The sequence below is a fragment of the Anthonomus grandis genome, chromosome 22, assembly GCF_022605725.1.
Source record: "Anthonomus grandis grandis chromosome 22, icAntGran1.3, whole genome shotgun sequence".
Lineage (NCBI taxonomy): Eukaryota > Metazoa > Arthropoda > Insecta > Coleoptera > Curculionidae > Anthonomus > Anthonomus grandis.
Window position 1 is genome coordinate 36782158 of NC_065567.1, and position 24274 is coordinate 36806431.

Sequence of the window (24274 nt, forward strand, 5' to 3'; positions counted from 1 at the left end):
GCAATGTTTACCAAAAGTAGCCTCGTCAGTAAACAAAATACCATTTAAAAATTAGAAATTTGAGCGATGTAATGAAGAATCCATTGGCAAAAAAATAGACGGGGAAGAAAGTCTCTAGATAGTAGAGCTTGCACACGCTAAATATGAAATGGACACAAATGATTTTCTTTAAGAATTTCAAATACAGTGAAGCTGCTTACATTCAATATGTTGGCAATTTCTCGAATACTTGTTTCAGGTGACTCTGCAATTACTCTAGAACTGCTTCTTCTAGTTTCACCGTTCGTACTTGTCGAAGGCGTCCGCAGTCAGCCCTTTGTGTCTTAAACGTACCATTTTCACGCAAACGTCGGTGAAGACGAGCAAATATTGTGTGATGGGGTACTCTACGTCCTGGATACAACTCAGCATACAATCTTCGAGCTTACCGACCATTTCCATTACTTCAGCCATAGATAAAATGCATATCTGACAGTTCCGCATTTGTAACATGTTCCATTTTTTCCAAAAGAAAAATTAATTACTTATTAATAATAACTAAAAGCTTAATAGTGAAGGAACGCTAATTTGACATTTCGTATTTTGCACATAAATGTTGACATTTTATATTTTGACAGTAGCCTACTAGATATAATAATAAGAAATAGTAATAATAATAGTAATAATAATGTAATAAAGAAATGAAAAATACGCGTCAAGATTTTTTTTTGCGTAAAAACAGCGCTACATACGAAAAAAAGATAAGAAAGGTTTTTGGTCACAAATTGAACGAGGAATTCAAACAACATTTTTAATTTGAAATATCTGTGGCGTACCATTTTTTTCTTTAAAAAAATTGAAATCATGCGTGTACGGGTAACGCGCCAATGGTGAACATAAAATTCTTAATTGCATGCCAAAAAATGCGCGATAACTACCTCTTAAAACCCTCCAAATTTCATTTGCATATCTCGACCGGTTACAGAGCAATAAATAAATTGTCAATTTTTAAGAAAAACTTTAACACCACGTATCTCGAAAAACGAAGCATTTGCGGACATACGTTTATATAGCAAACTGTCATTATTTTTCCATGCCGAATCACCCTCTGAAGTTTGTCGCACTTATTTACTAACACCCTGTATAAATCACGTTTTTATAGTAATATCGATACAATCACAAACAGATTTAATACATGGGTATTCCTTAATTTATTAAAAAAGGTGATAGGTATATAAAAATGCATTTATTAATAAGAGCATATGAATATTACAAATACATGTTTTCGCACTCAGCATTTATACAAAATTGTCTTAACATTCAAGGTGATACAAAATGCGTAAGAAATAACAGTAAAAAAATCTTAAGTATTTATTGCCTTAATTGTAATTGTTTAAACATACTTTTAGCTATTAATAAGATTCACTTTAATTTTCAACCTTACTTAAGTGCTAAATTTAATGTATGGATCTTAAAAATGTCTTTAGTTATATGTTAAAAGATTTTAAAATTTTATTTTTAATAAGAAACTAGGATTAGAATAGAGCAAATATTAGTAATTTGATGTCGGTGCTAACAATACGAATCTCACTTATATATTTCTCCCTTATGACTCTTATCGATAAGAAAATCACATTGGCCTAATTTTTATCAGGATTGTAATTTTATCTTTCACCTTTTGTTTAAAAATAGGATGGCTCATTACTTCGAAGTAGGTATCTTTTTTATACGGAAAAACAAAGGGTTCTTAAGTTTCTAATTTAAATTATACCTAATTTAAAACCTACACAGGCACTATCCACGTAATTATATTTTTTAGATAATTTTAACTCGTAACTTTGGCCCAGGTGGTAAATCCTTTTAATAACTAATGTTCTAGGAGTACATTTTATAGAATTACACGTGTATAAATCCAATAAACAAAAATCATTAACTTCCATTTTGTTCCTACAAAAACTAAGGCCAAAATAAAATTAAAATGTAAGATTACTTATGATATATGCTAAATAAGAAGGATGTTAAATTGTTGGTTTAAATGTTTTTTAATAAATTATTTAGTAAGAGCCATTAAAAGCCTAACATACCAAATTTTAAAGATATGTCTAAATTTAAGCTAGCCATAAAGTTATTAGCTAAGGAGCAAATCAGTAGAATTAATCTCACAATGTTATTACTTAAAGAAGTTTTCAAATGCTACCATTTACAGAAACATTTGCATGATATGGCTTGGTCCACGAACAAAATATTTGGTCTACTCGGCAGAATCGAAATTTAGATGTGTGAATTTTACATTAAAACTGCCCTCACCGAGATACATTTTTGTTATACTAAATATTTCTATAGTAGAGAGAACAAAGAGGAACAAACTAATTATTAAAACCTAAATCATTAAAAATCAAAATACATATAACATACCGACAAATGTGGTAAAACCAGCATTAAACTGTTATTTCTTACTCATACATTTTTTTGCCCTAGTGAGGTTTAGTTTTTTCCTATAAATACAGTCGATAAAATAAGTCTATTAAAAGGCAAAGAGCCTTTCCAGAATTATCTTACACTATAAATATTTATTTAATTAGTTTGGGCTAGTTACTTTATCGTAGAAACATCACAGGTTAATAAAAAAAAACCTTTAAATCTAGGTCTTTATACAAAATTTTAAATACCACTCGCAGTACTAGTGTAGTGGGTGAGACCACATTATATTTACCTTCTTGCGTAAATTACCACTTGATCTTTTATTACCATTACTTGCAATAATTTGATTATAAAATCCCAGAAAAAAAAATGTTTATCTATCTATAGAACACCAGTTGGTAGTTCTGTAGTAGTAAAAACGGTGGAAAAGCGAATAGTTCATTATCGGTTCCCTTTTTATTGTTAAAAATTTTCCCAAAAAGTGTATATACAAATTTACCAAAATAATCTTCGCATACGAGCACCATCTTCACAGATGATTTTTTCTTTTAAATGCCAAGTGTATTAAATACAAGAAGCAATTGAAAAAGATAATAATTATTTAAGGCAGGAATCATTTAAATAAAATACTAAGGAAAATACAGACGTACGCCTAAAAAATGAAACGGGTTACAAAATTACGGGTTAAAAAAAAATGAAAATTTTAAATAATCTCGGGATAAACGATGGAGATATTACAAAAGTAACAAAATACAATATAACCCAAAGCAGAAAAAAGTCAAGTCAAAAAATTCACACCAGAAGAGCAAACAGAACCAAAATTATCGAAATAATTAAATGAAACAGCACATTCTACATGCTGATCCAAATGCGCATCAACATTTCCTCATAAAGTTTGTTAAAGTTGACATATCTTAATCTTAATTATTTCTGACACATCAGTTGAAAATGTTTTTTTTTGTAAAGATGCAACCCCAACTTTTTATGCTTTTATGTTCTTAAAGGCTATCCACGGACATACAATCCATTAACATGCCAAAAAGCACCAAGGTTAGGATAAAAAAAAAGCACGCAAAAAAAGCACAAAATAGGGTAAAAAAACTCTGTGTAAGATCTTGTCAGTCACACACATGAAAGTACTAAATTAATAAATAATTTTTAATCTATCAATAAAGAGCCCTAAATCAATTTTAAACTATCAATAATGAGACAGGGATTGAAGCTTATCAATTTTGCCCAGTTAATTTAGTACAAGTTGTCCAAATTTCATGCCCAAAACATGTTTAATTATTAACTTTTATTATTATTAGTCCCAACTCTCCGCTAACTAATAAAAAATTCTCAAGATCAAATTAAAAAATATGTAGACATACCTAAACCGTTTGTTACAAATTATTTTTAACTCGGTGCGTTCCAGCGCTAAAACTTAAGAATGTTGGACTAGATAGTCAATTTAATATATTTTTATAAACGGCGCGTGGTAGAATTTTTCAAAACCTTTCCGGGTCATTAGTAAATAGGCGCCATTTAGACAGTAATACAAAAAACGTTTTGCCCCCACCGTCATAATTAATAGATAACGTGTCAAGTCTAGGATTTTTTTAAATAAGAATTAATGATGAAATTTCAACAGCAACTATGAATAGATACCATATTTACATTAACAGATCAAGTCACTCGAACCAGGCAATAAATTTTTACATATCTAACAAGGGAACCAACCGTTACCAATGTGCTCACGCAAAGACCTAAGTGATGCAATGCCTATTTTGCCCTCAGTTGTATGTAAATATTTACAGTGGCTTTTTAACTGTCCTTTTTAATTATCTAAAAAAATATACATATAAAAATTCTTACCAACTTAAGTAAATATTGCATCAAGTTCACTCAAAACAGTTACTTATTTTCCTTATGAGATATTTCATACTACATGTCAAAAAAGTCTTACAGGGAGTCTTTAGTAACTTTTACATTTATCACTATGGATTATTTGAACTTCTTTACAGTCAAAGAATCATTCATAACCAATACAAAGATTCACAATAAGTTTACTATGATAAGGTATAGTTTTAGTTGCAGGTAACAAGATTTGACATTTCCATTACAATTTTATTTATTAAATCTTTATAAGACACAATGGTCTAGGTAATAATTATTTTAGATTGTCTTACTCTAACTTTCAGGTTTAGAGCTAACTTATTTAACACATGATTTACAAAACTTTAAATAATGGCGTATAATATTAAAAACTAAAAAAAAATTAAAGGCAAAAGAGAATTCAGAAGCAAACCGCGAGGAACTCCCCAACATGTAATAACTATAACCAAAGGACCATTTCACTAATTTTCATTTTGTAGTTCATTATTTACATACCGTAATCCTACAAGTATATATGAAATCCTTTAGTTATCAAGGTTTAATGGAAATTTAGTGATCACGTTGCTATAGTAACGTTATGAAAGGAAATACACATTTTAAGACGGCATTTTGGCAGGACAGCGATTTTATCTGGAATTTGTCTGGCAGTTTTTCTATCGCTCCTGCTGCCGTCCGCTATAGAAGTTTCTCGCCAACCAAACTTGATGTTCGTGAACTAAATGTACACTCCTCGATATTTACCAGCTGTCAGTTGTCCAGTTCCACTGTGATAAATTGCTTCAGCCTTTCTAAATAAACAGGAAATAGCTCCACATCATTATGTCCAGCGCCCTTAAAAAAAAATACGTATATTAAGACTTACGTCAATTATTTGGAAATCTTAAGATACTTTTTGTAATTGCGGATAATTAGTAAGAAAAACTCTGGCAGTTTTTTCGATTTGAAGCGAAAAAGGAGATTTTCATAAAATGCCAATGCAAATTTATTGTGCAATAAAACTATCAATGGTAATATCTTATATATTACCTCAATCAACAAAACTTTTTTTCTTTATGTTTGGCAAATCTTTATTGGTTGCTGTAATACAATTGCTATAAAAATTTAAATAGCAATTGTATTACACTTCATATTTTCTTAAAAAGATGGATATCATTTGATTCCCTTTGAATTAAAATGCCTTATTGTGTCCAGTAAAAAGAAAACGCCATTGAGAATCATCCTGCTGAAAAAAAATATCGTGGGATGCTATTGCACCAAATGGCTTCACCTCTTTATACAGGGTGTACCAACTTATAAATGTAGGTTGAAACTCCACCAACGTTTCCTAGTATAGTTAAACCCCTCCAGCACTACAGTTTTTTAAAAATGTTTTTTAATATCCGGTAAAAAGTTTGACAGGATAGCTTTTTGGTCAATTGAATTGTATTGAATGGTTTTTTATTTGTTGTTCTACCCCGCCGAGGGTTACCAGAGACCAAAAGCCTTTGCCAAAGCGAATGAAGCATCTGTTTCAAATTTGAAAATGACTAAATGTCACTGGCTAAACCGTAAGTATTAATATTCGAGCGCGCGCGAGTGTAGGGCACACCCCAGTCTGCAGTATCATCTTCCTTCCAACACCGGCATTCCGGGTTGTCCGCAATACCATAGTGTCTTAAATACCAGTGTCCGGTTAAAAGATCTATCACTAGCCGAATTTCGCGTCTCTTTAAGCGCAGTAGTTGTCTGGCGAGACAGAAAGAGGGCCTATCTATGTGTGGCTTACCCTATCGCATGCCAGATGCTTCCGTCCATTTCACGCCAATCCAATTCTCCAGCAGACCCTTCATTGATGCAACAGCTACACATTTGGCTATATCGATTATAGGTTCGAGACCTACCAGCCGTTTCGCAGATCCCAGTCTAACAAGGGAGGCTAGACTGGGATCTCCAGTATGAGATGCGAGCCGCTCTGGTGTTCATTCTGGGGCCATGTATATACCAGATCATCTATCTGTTTAGCAATGTAGACCCATTGGAGCCTGCCACAAAACCCTTGCATCCAGTTGAGGTCGAAGTTTTGCTTTCTCCATACAGGGCCACCAAACGATAGTCCTCCGTATGTGAGAAGTGTACAACGACAATAGATAAAGATCCAGTGAAGGATCGTAAGAGACCCCAGGTGCTACCGAAAGCCGAGTGCTACTGGAAGTCCTCCTGCAGGGCCAAAGTGCGCAGGCGGATTTCTTAATTCTGATGTCTGCATAATCGTACCAGGAGAGTTTGGAATCTAATATCATTCCCAGAAATCGAACCGTTCTAGGGTATTGCAAATGCATGTTGGAATTACAATTGCATGTTATTGAGCAAAATCCATTTACCAATAATCCTCCGAAAATGTTTTGCGCATTCTGTTCGGCGCAACGTACTTACTAGACAAATTTGTTGCAGCGCGCGCGGCACGTTTGGAGTGTATTAATGCAGGTCAATACGCACCTTTAGGCCGCTGTCCAAGAGGGACCATTTTGCTACTATACGCAGGGCCCTGTGCAAAGGATTATCCGTGCAAAGGATTATCAGGTCGTCTGAGTAGGCCTTCGTGTATAGGCCAGCCCTGTTTAAAGAATTCATTAGGCTGTCTGCTACTAGGCAGCACAGGGTTGGGGATAGTATTTCTGTCTGTGGGCAGCCCCTAGCCGCCAACGTTTTGACATCCTTGCTGTTAAGCTGGGCAGATACATAGCGTTGCGAATGTCACATTGTCTTTTTAACTTAAAAATATTTTGAATTTTTAATAACGAGAAATATTTAAAAAAAAAGCAAGCGTTGAAAAGAATTTAAATGTATTCCAAAAAAAATTTGTTTAATAAAATGAATGAAAATTGACTTACAAAAAAAAAATTCTTCCCTTAAATAAGGAGGAATTAATTACAATGTTAAATTCTTTATGAAGAATTATATTTGATTTCAAATTCCTCAAACCAGTTTTTACCAGACTTTGCTCTACTCTTATTTTGTTTATAAATGATATTACTTATCGTTTTGAGAATAGTAAATGTCTAAAATTTGCTAATGATTTGAAGTTTTGGAGATGTATTACGAGTCCATTAGACCAGAAACTCCTGCAATCAACACAATCTATCAAGATCTTGATAGATTGTGTTTGGTGTACGAAAAATCAGCTGAATCTTAACATCAAGAAGTGCGTATTTATTAGCTTTACGCGCAAAGTGAATGGGTTCCCATCGTCCTAGTCCATAAATGGTACAGCAATTCAGTGTGTCACTACTATTAAGGACCTGGGTGTCCTTTTGGATAACAAGTTGACCTTCGTTGACCACATCAATTCTATATCTATAAGAGGCTCAAAGATGCTTGGTTTTGTTCTAAGAAATTGCCAGTATTTTTCAGTGAGGGTTACCAGATTGGTATACCGTGCGTTAATAGGGCCTGTTTTGGAATACTGCTCAGTTGTGTGGTCACCATATTTTCAAAATCAAAATGTATGTGCTTTTAGGGAGGGTATTAGAATGGAGACCCATGATTACAGAATGATGGAACAACGAGCTAGCTTGTCTTCACTTAGTGCTCGCAGAGAGATATTTGGCATACTGTTTATGTTTAAACTTTTTAATGGCATGTTGGACTGTCCTATTCTCTTAAATTCAATTGGTGTTATCGTACCAACGGCTAAGACACCAGGCAATATTCTATATTCCCTTTTATAGAACCTTGTACTCGTATGGTGTAAATAATCCTATTTATAGGAATTTGACCCTGATAAATAATCTTGAAATTGATGTATTTAATTTATCTTAGATAGAATTTAGGTAGGGATTATGTACCTGGTTACCTCTAGTGGGATTTCTATTTTTTATTTTCCATTAGTATATCAATTTATTTTTTATTTGCTTTTTTAAATTAGTTATTTAAATGTTAATCAAACTTGAAATTTTTGTAACGGCTAATGGGGTTTTCCTGTACTAAAATAAATAAATAAACTATTGACCTCTAAAGATCTCGACGAATTCTCTCTAAAAACTGTCAAACCTTGCCCCTAAATTCAATAATAACTTTTTCATGAATCCTCTATTCATTCCTATGCTATATTTCACCTTTCCAATATTTATTTCTTATGATCGGATAGTTATATGACTCATAGCCACATCTATTGCAACCCTTATCCTTTAAGATTAGGATGATGATGATTTGTTTATTTACATTATAACTATATTTAACTATTTGTAAGCCCTTTTCATTTTCATTTGCTAGTTGATATTCTTCTTGCACGTAGTCCTAAATAGTATAAGTCATTTTAATCATATAAAACCTCCTGTATCACGAATAGTTAATAAATTATTTTTTTTTATTAACATTGGCTTTCGAGTTATTTAATTGTATCACGTTACATGTCAGTTCCATCAATATCGAATACCTCAGCACTATTAAACTAGCAGCCAGACTAATAAACGAAGCCTTATCGCTTTTATGGTGACGCCGCAGTCGCCAGTCACGTAGAAACTAATCTAAACAAATACCTTAATTTAACTTTAAACAATATTAAAAATATCTGGAACTGACAAATATGTATATCAGAGAATCACTATTATTGGTGTCAGAAGAAGTCAGATATTTTACTATATGCCTTACAGTTTCGAGATTGCCCAGCCATGGAGAACATATAGAGCTGCAATTTTAGAAAAACCTCGTATAAACCGTCGAAAGTACAAAGCTTAAAACTAACGAACTTGTGTAAGACCTTTGGGAATTGGCAAATAACTCAGCGTCTTAATTTTAGCAATATTAGGGCAAAACCCACCAATTCGAATCAGATACACATAATTAGGTATTGAGCTTCAGTTTTAAGAAATTCAAATTTCTTAAATTAAATGAAAATCAGGCATCAGCCAAAACCGATAAAACAGTTACCAAACAATACAACTTGAAATTGAAGCAGAAGGAATCAGTCAGTATATCATCAGCAACGATATAGACAACGGCAAATTTTATTCGCTATACTCTTTGTTATTAATATCGGTTAAGTTTCTTTTACACAACACATTACGCCTCCTCCTCGTAAAACGCGTGCTTCCTTACAGTTCTTGTCGTTTCGGAATACTATGTATCTACCGTCAGCTAATTCACCACTGTTTTCATTTATTGTCATTCAACGTGTCATTAAGTCAAATCTTTGATACACATGTAATATTGTAATTAACTTGTATTGGCGATCTGGAGTTACGAAAACCATTTTCTCAATACTATTCTGACAAAACTAATTTTTATCCAATACCAATGGTATTTGGTAAAATCCTGAATCCATACCAACAGTCCAAAAATAAAAAGCACCGTTAATTTGGTCATTTATTAATGGTAATGGGTAAGAATACTAAGAACAGCTGGGTCGAATAATATTGGCTTGTAATAATTCTGTAACTTTAGAACTCAAAAATTCCACCCTTAGCTGAATTCAGAATTATTTAAATCTGTATCGATTTATTCAATATTTGCCCTATACTTTTTGTAAGTCAAGACACAACTTTCACAGGTTATAATAAAACCTTTGTTGCTAAAACAAATATCATTTTTTTGACTTATTAAATCTTTCTCAATAAAACATCAAAGGAAATGCAATCATCAGGCACAATACATAAAAAAAAGATTAAGAAAAATATCTTGAACTTCACCCAATAATATAATTTGTAAATAACACAAAATTACGCCTTCCCACCTAAATCCAAGACAATATACAGTCTTTAGATTTTTCGTTTCAAAAAATTGAAAGACTATGTTTAATCAAAGAATGGTCACAATCTAAATCAAACAAAAAGGAGCGATCTAACCATTTTTGGTTCATACAACAGCTTACCATCAGAAGACTTTCCTTTTTTGCAATATGGCTCACAAACAAAAGGCTTTCCTATTTTTGCCGCAGACACTTGCCCATAACTGGTTATTCCTTTTAATCTGGCGGAGTAAGGGCACGACTCTTGGAACCAATTTGATCATCAGTTTGAAATGGCGCCGGCCTTTTATCTGTATAGCGTCTAAATCCGACTCAAAACTCTAAATCTTTTAGTATGTTAATGTGCAATTTCTTATGCACTGATTCAGACCTGCTTGCAACAACAAGACAGGCAAACAATATTGTTAAGGCACCCTCATTTTCACAAGCCTCACAAGGTGCATTTCTAGTCGTAAAACGTGCAGAACTGTTTCCTTGAGCATTGCCAAAAGGTCAACAGGTCTTGAAAACGTCGATAAAAATTCTGTGCGAATATCCTCCCATGTTTTGCCCAACGCCTAGAGAAAGAGCTTTGCATTTCAATAATTTTTTTGAGCAGCAACTCTGTTGTTTCAACCTTGAAACATTTGATTCTGTTTCAGCTTCATACAGGCTGGATTTAAAACCATTGTATGTCACAAATTGTTGCCATGATAAAAGATACGATTTAAAAAATAGGATAAGAGATTTACTAAAACCAAAAGCGCATAACTTTTGAAGCACAACGAAATGATCAATCCGATCAAAAGCCTTTGAGAAGTCCGTATACACCACATCAATTTGTCTGGAATCATCAATCATATCATTCAAGAACTGGGTAAATTGAAGCAGTTACAGGACCCTCTCAAATGCCTTTGCAAAGCTGCAAAGAACAGAAATTGGCCTGTAGTTGGCAATGTCAGCAATCTCCCCATTTTTAAATATTGGGCACACCCTAGCCAGCTTCCAACAGGAAGGAAAAGTGCAGGTCTTTAAAGATAACTTGAAGAGAAATCTAAGGGGTTTACAGAAAATGGCACTACAATCCCTCAGCAAGAAGCAGGGTATTTGATCATGACCCGAGCACTTGCTCTTCATTTTTTAGAACATCCTCAATCTCCAACTCAGAGAACTCTGCAATATGTAAGGTGGAATTAGCTATTGTGTAATTGTAAACATCCGGATTAAATGACAGAAACTCATTATCATTGATGGCACACACACTTTGGAAATACGATGCAAACGTATTTCTAAACATCAACTATCTGCTCTGCATTTTACCTGGTATTCTCAAACAACCCTTTTTTGTTTGCACATATGACCAAAATAATGTGGGATTGGTATATGCTGTCTTGAACATCAGTTATGTAGGATTTGTAGCAAGTATCTATGTGAGATTTAACAAGCTTTCTGAGCCTTTTAAAATCAGTAAGATGATAATTACTATTTGATAGCTGATCCTGTCGCCCATACTTTATAAAAGGTATGGGCCTTTTATAAAGTATGGGCGACAGGATTATCTGACAGAGAGAGAATAAAAATATTTTTTTGATTTGAATAGGATCATACTACAACAGCCTCAGAAGCATATTCCATTTCTGAAATGTGATTCTACAAGAGTGCAATACACATTTCTTACCAGTGCCGTATCAACCCCGTTTCTCACAGTGCGAACGGCATAAAATCCAGAAAATACCTTACTACACAAATTACTAATATGGTACTAATATTACGTTATACTTTCCAATTTATATTTCTTAATATCGGATCATGTTGCCTATCAGTTGAAAGGTGGAATCCTTCAGGACAATTAAATTAGAAGCCAGACTAATAAAGAAAGCTTTATCAATTTTGTGATGACACTGTAGTCGCTAGTCACTTATAAACTAATATAAAGAAATACCCTAATTTAACTTACAACAATATTTAAAATATTTGGAGCCAACAAGTATAGGAAATACAATTTTTTTATTCCACATTGCATATCAATGGCATATTATCTACCTCTGTTGAACATTTAAATTCAAAACTATTTATTTTGCCATAAATCTACATAATACTTGGATAATATATGCTTAACACATAGAGAAAATAGAATTCTTTTGTGATTATTGATAACAACCAATAGCAATAGATTCACTTAAATACAAGACTTTATTGTTGATAAGCTCTAAAAATTGTAACATGTACTATTCATCTGCGGTAACTGTAACAGCGACGAAAGTGGGAAGAAGGCCATAAATACTATAAAACAACCCATTTCGGTCTTGGTCTCGAGGCATTTTCAGTGGCGCACACAATCAATTTACAAAATATTGGATATTATACCTGTTTTATTTTTGTAACCAAGAATAACGCTATTCATTTGGTAGACCTGTATTATTGGACTATTATTGGAAATTTCTTCTCACGTTTATTTTTTTTCTTAACACGATTTGAAGTAAATTTTTCAAATGTTTTTATCTCCATTGCAAAACAAAAAAATTAAACAAAAAACAAGTAAAATTAAACACCACAATCTAACTTAAAAGACTTTATACAACATAAAGAATATATGTATATATATATATATATATATATATATACAGGGTGTTCAATTGAAAACTTCCCACCACGGATTTATCGAAAACCACTGTTTAAAAAAAAAAAAGGTTTGTCAGGGGGGACAACTTTCTAACCTAAAATTACTTCACCCTCTTTCACCCTCTGCCTCCCGAGGTCAGTAATAGCTTGTTTAAAAGATCTTTCGAAGTCTTTAATTTGATTTATTTTCGAGAAAATTAGAAAAATCTTTGTTTATCTTAATTTGTTCAGATAAAAAACAAAAACATGAAAATATCAGTTTTTATTTCAATAAGTGTTCAAAATGTTGCCAAATCTACAATTCGTTTATAATTTAAAACGGAAACTACCAACATAAACAGCAATTCCGAAGATTAGACGTGGAATAAACTAAATAACAACCTGAATTTTTTTCCGCATTCTTTTCATCAACACAGATATCCTGGGCGAACTGTATTTATTGTTACACCTGCTTAGTTATTTATAGTTGCTAAGGAAAATAAAGAATTTATTTTGCCGTCAGTTACATTTGTGACAGTATTGGAATAGTGAAAATTTATTTGTTGAATTGAAGATTTTACTTCCAAAATGGTTTACACACTAGCCGAAAGAGTGGAAATTATTCTAATTTATGGTGCCCAAAATCAATGTGCTCGGCAAACCGCCGTCACGTTTAACGCCAGAAATCCGGAGAAGATAACTTCGCATAGGTATGTTTTGGACCTTGTTACTAAGTTTACTGAAACTGGATCTGTTGCAAATAAAAAACGTGATCATCGGCGAATTTTGGATGAAGCCGTTCAAGTTGAAGTTTTGGGTCATTTTGGAATAAATCCTAATACTTCATTATGCAAAATTGTTGCTGCCACTGGTATTTCATTAGGCTCTGTTCACACAGTTACCAAACTTCATAAATTTCATCCATTCAAAATGAAAATATTGCAAGAGTTAACCGAAGACGATTTCGACAGGCGAGTTGAGTTTTGTGAAAAAATGACTGAAGCGATTAATGCTTATACTATTCATGTAAAGAATATCTGCTTCAGCGATGCATGCACATTTTATCTAAATGGATTTGTTAATAAGCATAACTGTAAATATTGGAGCAATGAAAATCCTCATGCACTTGTAGAAGGGCATACCCAGTACCCTCAAAAAATTAATGTATGGGCAGGCATTTTAGGAAATAAAGTGATTGGGCCATTATTTAATAGCGGAAATTTAAATGGAGAAATTTATTTGGATATGTTGGAAAATACCATCAATCCGCTTATCACTGAATCCATTGAAAACCGATGATGATAGAAGCACTATACTTGATGAGGCAGAAATATATTTCAACAAGACGGCGCTCCTCCTCACTATGTTCTTCCCGTTCGGCAATGGCTAGACGACGAGTTTCCAGATAAATGGATAGGGCGAAGGGGGCCTATAGAATGGCCTGCTAGATCTCCTGATATAACGCCGTTAGACTTTTTTCTATGGGGTCATTTGAAATCTATTGTGTTTACTCCCCAACCTGAAAGTTTGGATGAACTTCGTCAACGCATCATCGACAGCTGCCATGATATCCCACAACATGTTTTGAAAATGTCCGTCAGGAATTTGAACATCGCCTATATCATTGTTTGGCCAAAAACGGGCAACATTTTGAAGACTTATTGAAATAAAAACTGATATTTTCATGTTTTTGTTTTCTATCTGAACAAATTAAGATAAACAAAGATTTTTCTAATTTTCTCGAAAACGAATCGACCGATTTAAAAAAATCAAACGTCAAAATAAAATACTTCGAAAGACCTTTTAAACAAGTTATTACTCGATACCCCTTGCCATTTAAAATGTTTAAGGGGATGACCCTGGGGGGCACACAGCCTGTATATATTTATACCTTACTTAAAGTTAATAAAACACTAATAAACAAAAAACTATAAACCTCTTATACAGGGTGCGGCAGAGGAATAGGATATTTTTTAAATAATCATAAAATAATTAGTTTTTGCTTTAGGGAAAATTTATTGGTAGACATACACAAAGACGGATGCATTTTCAGTTGTGAAAAAGAATATCAGGCATATGGTGACCGTTTCCATCGACGCATTTTTGAAGGCGTTCGCGTAAACGAGCCTCGACTTTTTGCAACAAATCTCTAGTGATTTCACTAAATTCCTGGCAGATTGCATCTTTCAATTCATCTAATGTACGAGGATTATTTTCATAGACGCGGGACTTAAGGTACCCCCATAAAAGGAAATCACACATGGACATGTCCGGGAACCGGGAACGAGGCCATAAAACGTCACCGGATATTGAAATTAAATGGCTGGCAAACAAAGGCTGGCGGTGTGTGCTGTGGCTTCATCTTGCTGAAACCACTAACGGTCACGGTCAATACATCTTCTTGGGGATATATCAACTCGGGGATAAAGAAGGTGTTTACCATATTAACGTAACGTTCAGACGGTACTGAAACGGTAACCCCATTTCCTTCAAAAAAAATAGAGACCTATCTAGCCGAATTTTAATTGAATTGAAATGCTTTGAGTCTAGGCACTGAATGTAATCTGACGCACACCCCTCCCTTCTCTAATGGCCAATCAGTACCTGTCCTAAAAACGTTCGCTCTTGTGCCGCACCCTGTATAATAAATCTAATAATTTGGTAACTGTTAAATCTGCAGTATTATGATTTCTTATGCATTATTTCTTATCTTATTATTATTTATTATCATTTTAATTCCGCCCACACTAATTCTATAGGGTTTAATTCGCACATGTAGGGTGGTGTTCTAAGTGGATTAAGTCCATGTTCTTTTAATAAGTTGTCAAAATTAATTATGTTGTCTTTGAGCCAATTTACTATTGCACCTTTTGTCTAGAATTTTGTGGACACTTTACTTGCTATTACAGAGTAATAGAAGGCGTTGTCCATAATAACAATGTTTCGTTCATTTGCCCATGATAATCCCCCGTAGATCGTCCAGCCTTAAAAATTAGAGATGCCCCCTCGACAAATCCATTTTCGTTTCCGACATTTACTATAATGTAGCGACCACTTGAACTAATTTTTTCTGGTATTCCAAAGACACTTTCACTGTGCCAGCATTTTTTTTAAATAAATTGGTATCTACCCATGTCTCATCTAAATATATTATATTTTTTCCCTCACCACGGTACTGCTTTATAGATCCTATACATTTATATGTTAAATGTAGAATATTTGGCTTTTCCATTAAAATTTTGAGCCGGTTTTGACATCTTCTCCAATAAAATCCATTATTTTTTAATAATCTTCACATTGATGCCGCCAAAATCAGCATCACCAATTATTTGTTGTACTGATCTCTTACATTTTTTTCCTAGAGTCGATAAAGGCTCTGTAGGGTCAAACTTTTGTCGATGTTGGTCTTCTTTTCTAATTTTAGTTTTAGAAGATTGCTCTACTCCACAATACATCCTTAGGTTTTATTTTTTAAAAGCATTATTGGCACTTTCTTCACCACCAATTTTTATTACATTTGCAATAACCTCATGAGTCTGACCTTTAAAAATTTTATTTTTTAAATGTTTCATATTACTGATTAAGAAACCACAATACCACACAAAAATTAATATAAACACCAAGGAACAAATTTAAAGCGAAGTCACAAGATTATAAATAAATGAAAAATTAAATAGATACTTTTATACCTACTATTATCAGATTAGCCCTTTGAGATACAACTGGTAAATAAAAAGGCAACTTGAAAGTTACAAAAAGGATTAATGGTCGGTGCAGGTCATGAATTATAAATTATTTTGTAAATATAAAGGTACTAAATTTTCCTTTCTTTGATAATCCAACACTATTATAATACACTAATAAATTGATAATTAAACTAATATAATACCTGCATATACATATATCATAATTTGTGGATAATTCCCAGTGGGACTAATTTTTTGCCTATTAAGCGCCTAACGGCAACGGTGCGCCTAGCTGTATGTTCAAAAGCTGTTTTTTGAAGCAAATAACCGTTATTATTATGGCATCTTCGACTCAGAGTGATACCTTCTTGTAAAAGAACCTGTAACTGGTAAGCTATTCCTGGTTTTGTAAGGTTTTTTTTATGAATAACCTGTAAACTACCGAGATTTAGCACGGCATATTGGACTTTGGACTGTTTGGTAGTTAGTCGCATATAAATTACCCGTGCGACATTGTTGCCAAAAGTATTCTGCTTTCTTCATATACCTTACGGGCATGTCTAATAAAAATTGCAAGGTTTGTCGCCGAAGCTTGGGCAGGGGTCTTAAGCTGCAATGTGGGCGCTGTTCTGCGATGTTTCATCTCGACTGTGGAGGCGTAACTGAGGTGGAGGCTAGATTGTTACAAGCCCAAAAAACATCTGGAACTGCAAAGATTGTGACAGCAGCAGTAGACGACTATCCGCGGTACCGGCTTCATCTTCTAAGTCCGAAGGTGACATGATGGAACTTAAGACGCTGATAAAGGAACTACAGAGCGAGGTACGAGACGTGAAAAGATCCATGGATTTCATTAATGAGCAATTTGAAGAGGAAAGAGAGCGATCGAATTATGTCTGAAATATTTTCCGAATTATCAAAGGAAAATAGAATACTAAAAGAAAAAGTGGAGAGACTAGAAAGAGCTGCCGATTTAGAGAATACTAAAAAAATCCAACAAAATATTTGCCTGTCTGGATTTCCCCTTAATGGTCAAAGTGATACAAGGGTAATCACTGGGGATCTTGTTAAGCTTTGTTCTGCTTTGAATGTCGAGGTGGTACTTGAAGACTTTGCTAGAGTGCATTCTTTTTATACAAAGGCTGGAACCAAAATATCTTTAACTTTAAAAGACACAGAACTTAAAAACCGCATCCTATCTGCTCGGTCTCAAAAGGGGAAAATTACGCCTAGAGTTTGTTGTCTGGGAATATCTGATGCTGCAATCTACATAGATGAAGAGTTAACTAAGAATACCTATCGCCTATTCAAAAATGCCAAAGCTTTAAAGGAACTGGGATACAAATACGTCTGGCATCGGAATGGCAAGGTCTTGGCAAGGAAGAACGACGGAGAAAATGCTATATTTATAAAAAGCGAGGCCTTTCTAAATGAACTAACCTCATAAATATTTTGTTCTATTTATCTCTATATAATTAATTTTCCTTTTTCTTTAGATGTAAGTTCATACTGATACATATTTTATTCTATATATACATTGGAAATTCTTTTCTGTTATGGCTAACTCAAAAAATTTAAATGTAGGTCATATTAACATACGTTCACTTTTGCCCAGCATAAATGCCTTAAAAGATAAATTAAATCATTTAAAACTTGATATTCTCGGAGTCTCGGAGACTTGGTTGAGCGACGCGATAAGTGATGAGGTTTTAGCTATTTACGGTTTTAAATTTTATAGGAAGGATCGCAGATCTCGGGGAGGGGGAGTAGGCATATACATAAGAGACGACCTTTCAGCGGTACCAATTGATACTGTATCTGTAGAAAGCTTTGAGCAATTTTGGGTGATGGTCAGAGTGGGAGGGATAAATGTTGCTATTGGTAATTTTTACCGTCCGCCTAGAACTAATTTATTAGATGGTATCACGGCATTTGAATGGACTATTGCTGCAGTCATTCCTCTGTGTGATGAGTTAGTGTGTATGGGTGATATGAATGTCGATTTTTTGGCTTGTAATAGTTCAACTAGTACTCTTGATATCTTTTTTAATTCCTTTTCCCTCTCGCAAGTCGTAAAAGATCCAACGCGACTCTCTAAAACTAATTGTACTTTGCTGGATTATTTTATTCTGTCTAATGTTAATATGATTCACGGTGACATCAAACATCATAATATGCATGAGTTAACAGACCACCAGCTTATATCGTGTGAACTCTTATGTAGAATACCTAGCAGGAAGCCTAAATTTGTTGTATTTAGGAGTTTTAAATATTTTGATTTTGAGGCGTTTAACTCTGAGTTGATAAACATTGGCTGGGGAAAGATTTTTGATCTTGCTTGTATAAATGAAAAAGCACAGTTTATGACAGACAAAATATTGGCGTTATTTAATTGCCACCCACCTATTCAAAAAGTACGTGTGACAAATCCAAAGCACCATGGTTTACGGATGTATTAAAAATTATGAAAAAGGAGCGAAATAAAACATTATCTACATATAAGCGAACAAAAAAACTAGAGGATTGGCAAGCTTATAAGGAAATCAGGAACTATTTTACAAATGCTGTTCGAAAAGAGAAAAAGATAGATATAACTGACGTTTTTATAAATAAATATAAACAGATACATCCAACAAGCAGTTTTCAGTTTACACCGTGTTTAGAAATTGATGTATTTAATGCAATTTTAATGAATGCCTTCTGTGTGGCCAATTCCCTGATCTGTGGAAATCATCTGTGGTTCTTCTTTTGCCCAAAAATAATAAACTAGTAACGTTTTCTGACTTACAACCTATAAGTTTGTTATGTGTGTGCTCTAAGATCCTGGAAAAACTAATTTACGCCCAAGTGACTACTTATCTAAAGCACTACTCTCTGCTTAGCCCTAATCAATCCGGCTTTCGTAAAGGCTATAGTACAACATCTATTTTATTGCGCGTCCTAGACGACATATATGAAGCAGCTGATAAGGGTAATACTACAGCACTGGTTCTGCTTAATTACAGCACGATTTGACACGATAGATCACAAGCTTCTGTGCGCTAAGTTGAGTTCTTTGGGATTTTCTCTTTCGTCCATTCGTTTTTTTGAGAGCTACCTATTAAGGTAGAACTCAGTCAGTGCGTTTTGAGGATGGGAAGTCATCTTTGAGGCCTTTGACTAAAGGCGTGTCACAGGGATCGATTTTGGGACCCTTGCTGTTTGTTATTTATACATGTGATGTGGATTCTATTGTCAATAATTGTATAATTCAACGATACGCGGATGACACCCAAATATATACCAGTTTTTCTAAAGCAAATGCGGACGAAGCTGTTCTTTGGTTGAATGAGTGTTTAGAGTCAGTAGCTGAATATTCTAAAAATATTGGATTGCGACTGAATCCGTCGAAGTCAGTCATAATATACATTGGTCCTGATCATGAGTGGGCAACGAATAATTTGGGTATTCATGTATCCCAAACTCCAATCCCGATCATGAGAGAATGTAAGAATCTCGGCATCATAATTGATTCTAAGTTACGATTTTGCAGCCAGTTGGCAAGGGTCCTTCAAAGGTCGTATATGTCATTGTGGAATCTGTACAAAAGTAAAGATATACTCGAACTGCCGTTGAGAAAGGTTTTGTGCGAAACATTGGTTCTCTCTCATACTGCTTATTGTAATTTTGTGTATGGCCCAGCCCTGGATGTAACATCAAAAAAAAGATTACAACTCTTGCAGAATTCATGTATACGTTTTATTTACAATTTAAGGGCCCGTGATCATGTCAGATACAAGTTACCTGCACTGAAGTGGTTAAATATGCAGGATCGAGAGACGGTACACTTCGCATGCTTTCTTCATAGAATCATCTCTAGTGGAGCGCCTGAGTATCTTAGAGATCGTTTAGCATTTAGATTCTCCACTCATGATCGTATCACACATCAAAATACCCTTTTAAATATACCAAAGCATCGCACAGCTATATTTCGACATAGCTTTTCGTTTCTTGCTTCAAAATTATATAACAATTTGTTGCATAATAAACTTCAAAATTGTAGTTTGTCAAGTGTCAAGAGAAGTGTAAAAGGGTTTATGCTGAGTAAATATAGTTCTATACCAGGGTTGTGAACTTTTAAATATATTTGGATTGAATTTTGTAAATTTCTCCTTATCATAATTATTGTAACTAATTAGGACTGTTTATACCATGTAATTTATAATATTATGTATTGCTGATTTCTGTATGCTCGGTTAAGCAAACAGCTTTGGCTGCCCTTCGCCGAGTTTAATAAAGAGTCGTTTATTATTATTATTATTTAAAATTTTTATGGCTCTCACAATATACTTTCTATTTTTCTTCTTTTAACATTCAAATAGAATAAAGTAAAAAGTGTGCATAACATAGCTAAAACTGGCAACTCAGTTGAACCCAACTATTGCATTCTTAATATTCTTTTGCTGACTAGACTCATGAATAGTTATAATAACTCATAAGACTAGATGAATAGTAAGACAGTATTTATAAAAATTCACATTTTGAAGCTCTTGTGAGACACGCACTTCACTAGCATATTTCATTTTAAGGTGTAATACATATGTTATTTGAAGCCCAAATATGACTACCACTGAATTATTTATGTTTGGTTTTTAAGTTTTTAAACAATAAATTTGAACATATAAAATCTACCTACATAGCTAATGTCACTTTGAAATACAAACATGTTGTAGATTAATCTTGAACCATTAAATTTAAATTTGTTTGACTTAATAAATACAATTTATATATCAATTTTCAAACAAAACTATAAATCTCTATGTGACCTAGCATTTTTTCTATTTATAAGAAAGAAATTTCATAAATATTGCATAATAAGCATTATTATTAAGTTTTTGAGTTTCTAGCTTACCATTTTGTATTGCCCTTTCTAATTATTATAATACACAAATGCACAATGGTTACATCCTAAATTGAACAAGAAATAAATATTGGTCTATAGTAAGACTTACCTCTACCCAGAGTGGTTCTACAGCCTTGGGACACTTTTCAAAAATGGTCAGTCCATGTGAAAAATCAATTACTTCATCTTGTGTTCCATGTATAATTAAAGTTGGAGACATCACTTTTGGTACTTTGTCAATGCTAGATTTGAAAAGATAAAACAAAATCTTTAAAAATCAAAACAAAAAGTTAGTCATTTAAGTAAATATACGAGAAAAGTGTAACAAAAATTTGTTTTAGGTACATAATAACCAAGAATAATAAAAGAATAAATAGTTTTAACTTTTTAATTTTCCTATTTAATATAGACAGTCTCACTGAACTTAAGAACTTGGTGATGTTGAATTGGTGACTTACCTAGGGAAAGCATCAAAGAACCAAGTCCTTTTAGTGTTGGGAAAAGCTACTTTCATCCCAGAAATAAGTGGAGAATGTAATATCACAGCCCCTACTTCATAGCGAGCTGCTAGATCAACAGTAGGTACAGTACCAATACTTTGGCCATACAAAATAATATTTTCAGGACTAATACCATATCTTGTCCTTAAAGCTTGCCAAGCTGCATCAATGTCAGCATACAGATTTTTCTCAGATGGTTTACCACCACTCACTCCATATCCAGAATAATCATAGCTAAATATGTTGCATTTCATTTGAGTTCCTAATCCCCAGTAAAAACTACTCATTTGACCCAGATCTACAGCATTAGCATGTGAAAAAAGAATTGTAAATCTAGCTGTGTTACAGCATCTTATAAATAAACATGCTATCCTATTGCCTCTGATAGTTCTTGTATAAAATGCATCAATAAATTCTTTTTCTCTCTCTGTAAACTGCCATTCCGCCCGTTCAGTAAGGGCAAATGTGCATTTTCCATTATCATCAGAAACAAATTCGTAAGTTGGTTCTGGTGGAATAAATGCTAATTTTGCAGCTATTCTGCTAGGGCAAGGTGGACAACAAAATAGGCAACAAAACTCACTAAAACTAAAACCGTTCATTTTTCTTTGTACTTTAGATAACTGAAACAAAAATAACTGTAACTTTAACAACTTATTTTTAAAGAAACTGAAATAAGAAACTACAATTTGTTTTAATAAACTTTGGTTTTTTGGCATTTCATTATTTGATTGTTGACAACGCCATGTTAAAAGATCCAAAACACTTCACCACATTATACTTCAGACTTCACAATTGAAGTTCGCCCAAAGTCCACCAGGGTACAAAATTAAATTACACAGGAAGAGGTATTGTCGTCTTCTTCGCGCTGTCAAAACGAAGCGACTAAGCCGATTTTCAGCGTTGAATAATTGGTAAAGACCGCGGTTACTCTTTTGGTTGACAACTTTGACAGGTAAATGTGACGTATTGTTCCCCCACCGCTTAAAAATTTTGAAAGGAACGCTTAAAGCTTCTAAAGTCTAAAGCCTAAAGTCTAAAGTTAAACCCCTTATATCTATGGTCTAAAGGAACAGTCGCTGAAATGAATTGGTTATTAGGAATTAAAGAGTTTATGTTTTTCCTTTTCTGTTTGATTAAAAAATTAAGTCGAATTTTTTGATTTTCTAGAGCCTTAGCCACTCTTTTCTCTCGAATAAAAATGCTTTTATTGCATCTAAAAGAAATTATGTATAATGGTCATGTAAATTTGCATAGGTGAAGCCATAAACAACTATTGCCGGAATTAATTTTTAATTTTCTCTCCTTTAATTTACCTTTTTTTGTAGCGTATTACTACTTGTTCTGCTTCCTAATTTAAAACTAATTGGTATTTATTTTTCTTAATTTATAAAGGGCGCATATAATATCGCAATTTTCAATCAATTTTTTACAATCTAAGCGTAGCCTTCTGGACTGTATAACCGAAAGTTTAAGAAGTCCAAAACCGGGTAATATTTGGTAAATACCAAACGCCAAACAGCTGATCCGTGACGTCAACGTTTTCCCCTATTTTGGTTAAAACCAGTATCGCAGAAACGCATTAGTAAATACCACGAACTTAAAAATATACCTGGACTGCTAATGCATATGGCCACGATACCCAAAAATGACCACTGCATGGTGGCCGCCATTTTTATAGTGGTTGTGTCCTTTTAATGTTGGTCACTCTGAAAATTTTTAGTGTTGCCAACAAAAAATATATTAAATAACGGTAATGAAGTTGACATTTGACGTGTGAGTATAGCGGATTGCCTAGTTTTTGACGATTTGTAAACGACCCTTGGGTATATCGTCTGGAACAGGCGATGTATCTTTCTCCTTATTTAAGACGTGAATAATGTATCACCATCTTTATTTAAAGGTATTTGGGTCAGTTTCTCAAAATCGAATTATTGTGAATTGTCCGTCTGTGTTATTTATAATAGAATAATATTATTGAGTTGTTGACAGAATAATATATTTTTCTATATAAACCCTTTATAATTACAAACCCTCATAAAATCATCTATATTTTGATTCTTATAATAATATATGGTTGTACCTATTAATGTGGAAACACTGTACATGGAAGGAAAGTAAAACTTAGAAAACTAAGGAAAGTATACTTAGTAATAGTAAAAATAGAAAGAAAATAAGTATTTTTAACTGAATTTGTTAAGTAAATACAAGCAAAAATTTAAATGAATATCATGATTTTCATGGTATTAGGATTTATAAGATTCAAGATTATCAGAATGATAAAACAAATATTTTAAAGTGCACGCATCTATTCCAAGTTGATTGAAACTTTGTCTCATTTTAGGTGAGGATTACTTTCTTTCATAAATTTTAACGAAATTCTTAAAGAGGTACCAGAAAAATCACAGATCTAACGCAACTATCTTAAATTCTTACCTATATGTAACTTTCTATTTTGTATTTTTGTAAACATAACCTCTCAAAAACTTTAATTGTTTTGTTTTCCTACAGTTGGCACAATTAAAATTTGTCAGAGTGACCAACATCGAAAGGACACAATCACGCAAAATGGCTGCCCCCTAGTAGTGGTCATTTACCTTTCATTGAATTGGCAGTCCAGGTA

General features: G+C 33.5%; 1 protein-coding gene across 1 annotated transcript; it reads right to left on the reverse strand.

Moving 5' to 3' along the window:
- Nucleotides 1-1206: 1206 nt before the first annotated feature.
- On the reverse strand, nt 1207-22534 carry LOC126748388 (alpha/beta hydrolase domain-containing protein 17B). The gene is made up of 3 exons (XM_050457594.1): nt 21610-22534; nt 21261-21393; nt 1207-5109 (listed from the first exon to the last, which is right to left on the reverse strand). The coding sequence occupies exons 1-3, from the start codon at nt 22368-22370 to the stop codon at nt 5026-5028; spliced, it is 978 nt and encodes a 325-aa protein (XP_050313551.1). The 5' UTR covers nt 22371-22534; the 3' UTR covers nt 1207-5025.
- Nucleotides 22535-24274: the final 1740 nt, after the last annotated feature.